The sequence below is a fragment of the Nematolebias whitei genome, chromosome 7 (assembly GCF_014905685.2).
Source record: "Nematolebias whitei isolate Nwh7 chromosome 7, NemWhi1, whole genome shotgun sequence".
In the NCBI taxonomy this organism is placed as follows: domain Eukaryota; kingdom Metazoa; phylum Chordata; class Actinopteri; order Cyprinodontiformes; family Rivulidae; genus Nematolebias; species Nematolebias whitei.
The window spans coordinates 46481454-46488107 of NC_056504.1; the positions used below are offsets into that span (position 1 = coordinate 46481454).

At 37.9% G+C, this 6654-nt stretch overlaps 1 protein-coding gene across 1 annotated transcript in view; it reads left to right on the forward strand.

The window, feature by feature from the left end:
- Positions 1-4473: 4473 nt before the first annotated feature.
- Positions 4474-6654, forward strand: part of LOC119411997 (protein SSUH2 homolog) — a 19655-nt gene continuing 17474 nt past the window's right edge. Inside the window, exon 1 of the mRNA XM_037678969.1 lies at positions 4474-4595. Coding sequence (XP_037534897.1) covers positions 4580-4595 — 16 coding nt within the window. The 5' untranslated portion in view covers positions 4474-4579. The remainder of the gene's footprint in view (positions 4596-6654) is intronic.

Here is a 6654-nt window from a genome sequence, read left to right on the forward strand (position 1 = left end):
TGTTTTATTGAGTCTTTTAACTTTCACCTTCATCTGTTGGTTTGGACTTTCAATATGCAAAAACAGGAACAAACTCTTGAGGACTGTCAGGATGTGCAGTAAAAACTGCTGACATGGCCCGACAGAACCTCACTGACCCACACAAGGTGAGGTCAGCAAACAAGGCCAGGCTGATTCTGGCAGATCCTGATCATCCACTCCATGGTGAGTTCAGGCTGCTTCCATCTGGACGCAGGTATCTGCTGCCCAGATGTTGGACGAACAGACTGAAAAACTCATTCATCCCTGCAGCGATCAGGCTTCTCAACGAACAATGATCTCTGTGCTGTTACTTTAACGTCTCAATGTCTCGTCGGGATGTTTTATGTTCCTACTGACTGTGAAACAAATTTCTCCTTGGGGATAATAAAGATTCTTGAACTTGAATTGCACTTTAAAATTATTTATCAGACATTCTATTTAAGAGAAATGGATTAAAATTGAAAGTATTGGAAGATAATTCAAATCTTCAAACTGAACATAAACAATGTTGGCACAGACGGGAGCATTTTCAGGACCACGCCTTGTTTAACAAAACTCTGTGTGTTTGTCAGAGGCAGACGGTCGAGTTGATCCCCACCATGAAAAAAGAGGAAAGAAGATGGACTTCGTCTAAGGAAACAAAGTCAGTGCTGTCCCCGAAACGTACTTCTGCTAAAATCTTTTTCTGATTATGTGTTCTGTCTGAATTTAAAATATTAGATTTGGTTTGCACTCCTTGTTTTATCTTTTTTTTTTGCAAAGATTTTTTAAGGATCAAATAGCATTTATTTGTAGTAAAATGTATTGCAATTTTTGTTCGGAATGTCTTTGTAGAATAGAATAGAATAGAATAGAATTCAACTTTATTGTCATTGCACATGTCACAGGTACAAAGCAACGAAATGCAGTTTGCATCTATCCAGAAGTGCTTAGCAAGAAAAATAAATTGGTAGATGTATATAGTACAATATACAGTAAGTTGCTTTGAATATGCTATAGGTATACATATATACAGGTTGTGAGTGTACAGACTATGAACAGGTTATAATATGAAGGGGTATAAACAGCTATATAAAAGAAAAAAAAATATATATATAAGTATGTGAGTACTTATGAACAGTAGATAGTAGATTATGTGTACAGTTTGTACAGTAGTGGGCTAACGGATGAAAGTGCAGGTTGTGGTGTTACAGTCCATGTGCTGTTGTTGTGTGTATGAGAATACAGACCGTTGTTGTTTATTCAGATGTCAGGAGGCAGAGTTCAGGAGTGTGACAGCTGTGGGGAAGAAGCTGTTCCGATACCTGGTGGTTTTAGTCCGGAGGCTCCTGTAGAGCCTCCCAGAGGGCAGGAGGGTGAAGAGTCTGTGTGCTGGGTGGCTGAAGTCTTTTATGATTTTCCCAGCCCTTTTCAGACACCGCTTCCCGTAGATGTCCTTTGTGGCAGGAAGTGGTGCTCCGGTAATGTGTTGGGCGGCTTTCACCACCCTCTGCAGCGCCTTCCGGTCTGAGGCAGAGCAGCTCCCGTACCAGACTGTGACGCAGTTGGTCATCTCAATGGTGCAGCGGTAAAAGTTCACCAGGATGTCTGAGGACAAGTGGTTCTTCCTCAGAGTCCTCAGAAAGAAAAGACGCTGGTGAGCTTTCTTGATCAGTTTGGAACAGCCGGTCGTCCAGGTGAGATCCTCGGAGATGTGGACACCCAGGAACTTGAAGCTGTTCACACGCTCCACCACCGCCCCCTTGATGTAGATGGGTGGATGTGGGCCAGCGTTCCTCCTGAAGTCCACGATGAGCTCCTTAGTCTTCTCGGTGTTGAGCAGCAGGTTGTTGTTGTCACACCACTCAGCCAGACGAACCACCTCCTCCCTATAAGCGGTCTCATCGTTGTCTTTGATGAGGCCGATCACCGTGGTGTCATCTGCAAACTTAATGATGGTATTGGAACCATCAACAGGTTTGCAGTCATGGGTGAAGAGGGAGTATAGGGAGTAGTTATTTGTGTTAAATTGTATTTCTATTGGACTCGTAATGCTCTAATATCTAACTGTCCTTGAACACAGCATAGTTGTGTGAACCTTATTTCGAAGTGGAGGAGAGTTGCTGTGGTTTGATAAGCCCTCAGTGGAAAGTCTTTTCATCAGGAGCTTAAGTCAAACAAAACAAATATTTATCCCAAAAACTGTGAATACTCTTCCGTTTAATCAGAAATAACAACAATTCTTTCCTCAGGTAAACTGTTGCATGAGCACAAATTAAGCAGTTCATTCACCTGGAAAAAGCTCAAGGTGTTGAATTAAAAAAAAAGTGACCTCCTTGTTAATTTAAAAACAAACTGGTCTGAAAAAGCTTAAGTTAGAACGTTATGGACATTAAAACACCCAAACATGGACGCTGGTCGTTTATTTCTCTTCCTTGGTGTTTTTGGTCTTTTGCTTCCTTTTTGGAGACACCCAGATCTGACGCTGAGGTTTCCTGGGACAAATGTTTTTGTTTGTTTACTGAAATTAATCATTTACAAAAAAAAACTGACATTATTGACCAATGTTTTTTTCTGTTTATTACGTTACAAATCATTTGATTTCTATCAGTCGTTCACACCCTGCTGAATGGACTCGGACTCACGAGGCCCCGTTTGCGTTTCGCTTTAACTGGAGAAAGGTGGTAAAAAAAAAAAACCAAGATCTATTGTTGGAGGATGCAAGATCATAAGTCACATGTTCCTAAAATGAATTAACGTGCACAAACATGAAAACAGACACGTCATGGGACCACCATGGTAGAGCAGGCCAGTAATCCTGCAGAGCAGCTGTGTGTATGTGTGGCTTTTCTTTGACTCGTGTGTTTTTGTCTGGTTTGTTCAGAGTACAGTGGAGCCCCCAGTCTGTTCCTTTATCTGCACCCCCCCCCCCCCCCCCCCACCATAACCCATTCCAGAAGAGGAGTGGTCGACATTCTTGGAGATCTTGTTACCCTGTTGGAGGAAAGATCACTGTAGCAGCTCAGTCCTTCAGTTCCTGCTTCAAAATAAAAGCACCAAAAGAATGCACTTTATTTTTAGATGAAAGAAAAAAAAGGTTCCACAAATAAAAAGACAAATTACTCGTGGAAAAACAAATGTTAGCTGTTTTTTTTTTTCCCCCACTACATCATAAATGTATTTAAGATGAAAAAAAATAGTTTGCATTTTGTCAAAAAATACTAATCTTCACATATGACACCACCCCAAACTTTACTTTTTGAAATATGAGATTCAAATATTAAACACTGCGATCATGATTAGTTCACATACTATTGCTCAGACTCTAAAAACAACGTTCATTTGTTTCATCTTTGTGTTTGATTCAAGATGAATTGTAGCTTAACAAAAACGAATAAATATAAAATCCATCCATTTATGATCTTTACCCGCTTCTTCCTTCTCAGGTCGTGGGGGGGTCACTGGTACCCATATCCAGCAGTCACTGTGCGAGAGGCCGGAGACACCCTGGACAGGTCTCCATCCATCACAGGGACACATAGAGACAAACGAGACAGACAACTCTCTCACTCACATCTAGGGACAATTCAGAGTTATCAATCAGCCTAACATGCATGTTTTTGGTCTGTGGGAGGAAATCAGAGTACGCAGGGAATGAATCAGAAATTTTACAGCTTGACTTTCAATTTTCTTACTTTTTTATTAAAACCTGTTCACACTTTAAGTTGAAACACTTTTTTAATTAGAAAATGTCCACCTCTTTATTTTTGTACATGTCATTCAAAGGTACTCATTGAAATGTCATAAACATCAGGAAAAAATAAAATAAAATTGAGTAGGACTTTTATTCTCACTTTAATAGTCAATGCAAAAAATATAAATAAATACATACCAGCAGCCAGCTACCTAATGTTTTGTTTTTCCTATGAAAACAGTTTAAAGTACTAAAAAAGGAGTCAGCAACAGTGATGTCCTTAAAAAGAAGTTTGGGATAAAGACGTTAGACAGCGTTGATGTGTTAAACTCAGATTAAAGATAATTTTTTTTTGTTTACATTCAGTGCATACCTGCACTTCTGAATTGATAATAAACATATCTGGCAAACTACTTCCAAACTGCACTATTTGATTTGATTCAGGATATTTAAAAAAAAAAAGTTTAATTTCATAGTTTGCACTGTGCAGCTCTAAGTTTACCTTTAAGAGTGTTGCTTTGATGATTGTGAGGAGGAGATAACAAAAAGAGTTGCATTGCATGGTTTTAACATGTCAACACTGTGTGCATGACGGTAGTTATTATGTCTCACATCCTGATTTATTAAATATAAAAATATGCATTATGTTTGCAAAATATTTTTTAAAATAGCTATTAATTTACTAACAATTCAGTTAATTAAACTTGGTTTTACTCGTTCCTATTTGTTAGCCATACAGAAACCGGAAGTAGTTTTGTTTTGAAGGCTGTCCCGGAAGTGCGTTTCGTCATCGATTGGCTCGGGCGGTAACGGGGCACATTTCTCAGGAGATTAGAGCAGCAGCTTCGAAAGCGGAGAAAAACAACGTTGACTTCGAGTGGCGACATGATGAACAGCGCAGGTGAGACGTTTCACACACACTCTTGAGTTTTTATGAAGGTTTCGTCAAAATAAAAGTCTCCAATCGGCCGCAGACGGACGGTGGGAGGAGCTTCTCAGCTGCACGTCCTGCAAATGAATTATGGCTCAACATGAATCAAAAACACAACTACTTATACAAGTTTTTTTTATTGTTTGTATCCAGGAAATGCAAAATGTGGAAAAATTAGTTTAAAACAAATCATGTAGCTGTGGTGTGTTAATTTAATGAACCTGCCACACCCAGTCTACTATAAGGAATATTGCTGTAATTTGTGTGAACTGAGTAATTAACATACAAATTATTATTTTTATTTATTTATTCTTCCCACAGATCCCTTTTCGCTTCAGTGGCTGTTCATGACTAAATCTTAAACTGTGCCATAAAAACAGACTTTGTCATGCAGGGTCATTAATAAATTCAGAGACATGTAGGAGGTACTGGTTTATCTAACTGGGTCATGTCAAATGATTCCACTGTTCAAATGTGAAGCAGTGATTAATTATTGGAGCAATTTGTCAAAATAAATGTAACTGTCTCAAATAAATGCAACAGCACAGAGTTAAAGTTAAACTAACCTAACTTTATTATGTTGAAGTTACTAATGGTAAGGACTAGATTGTGTTTAACTTACTAAACAAAAAAGAGATCTATTACATTTCTCAGATTTTTTTATTATACTAAACCCAACTTGCTCCACTGAAGTCTGCATCAAACACACTAAACTTTATCTGACTTTATTTACACCGTCATGAATAGAAATGTTGCTGATTGTCTAAAATGCTAGTTGAAAAACGAAGCATCATTTTAAGAAAAACTCGGGAAGCATACAAAATTATTAAACCGTGCAAAATCGTCAACTAAACTGACGGTATTCAGTTTATTTCATGGCTGTTCGACTAAATACGGTAAATTCAAACGTCCTTATGTGCCACATTTTCACTGTGAAATTATTTTAAAGCCGAAGGCGTAACTGTTTGGATTATAAAACATGTTTTAGTCCAGTGTAGTAAAAGTTAGATCACAGTGATGCGCATTAGTAATTAAAACTGCGTCAGATGTTTATTAAGTGTTTAATTCATTCATTGAAACCGATTCATCTATTCTGTTAATCCGTAAAGATGTTTTCTGAAAAACAAGTTATAATCAAATCAAGCTAAAAGGGTCTTGAAAAATAAATAAAAGTTTTTTTTTAAACGGTGCTGAAACTCTCTGAAGAGTTGTTCTTTGTTCAGTTTTTTTAATGAGAACTGCGGAGGCGTTCTTTGCTTCTTTCTAAACGTGTCATTGAATCGTTTACCAACTTTCCTGACTTTGCTTCCGGGTACAGCAGAATGTCTCAGGATGTCTGGACAGGGTTTTTATTATGTGAGCTTCTGCGAAAATGCGTGCGAGTCGTACATTACAACTTTAATCTGCGTGAAGAAACTTGCCGGCCTCCGTGTTGCAGCTGAAACAGAAACCAAAGCTTCATGTTCGCCTTTTTAAAGAGAAGTTTTGTTGGGAAAAAATGCTGCAGCCCTTAGGGGTTGGTTTTGATTTCACGTGGTCAGGTTTTCTTCCAGGTCTCAAAAGATTTAAAAAAATAAAAATAAAATGAGATGTTTAATTCCTTTTTAGTAATTTTTGGTAATGCCTCGAGATTTATTGTTTTCCACTATAATTCATGGTGAACATGAGCGTCGACTGACAGCTAAAATTACTGAAAGAAGCTGAAACTGAGATTTTAAAGTTAAAAGATCAAAATACAAGCCAAACCATAAAATAAGCAGAACATTACCTAAAAGCTAAAATGAACAAACACAAGCTAAAAGTAGCAGATTGCTAGGTCACGGCTAAAAGTTGCAAACTGCTAATTGAAAGCTAATGTAGCAAAAGGCAAGCTAAAAGCTAAAAGTGTGATAAAATTTAGAATTTCAGAAGGATAGTTAATAACTAAAAGTAGCAGAAGGCTGACTAAAAGCCAAAAGTAGTGGAACATTAGCTAAAAGCAGCAAAAGCTAGCTAATATCTAACAGTAGCTAAAAGCTAAAATGAACAA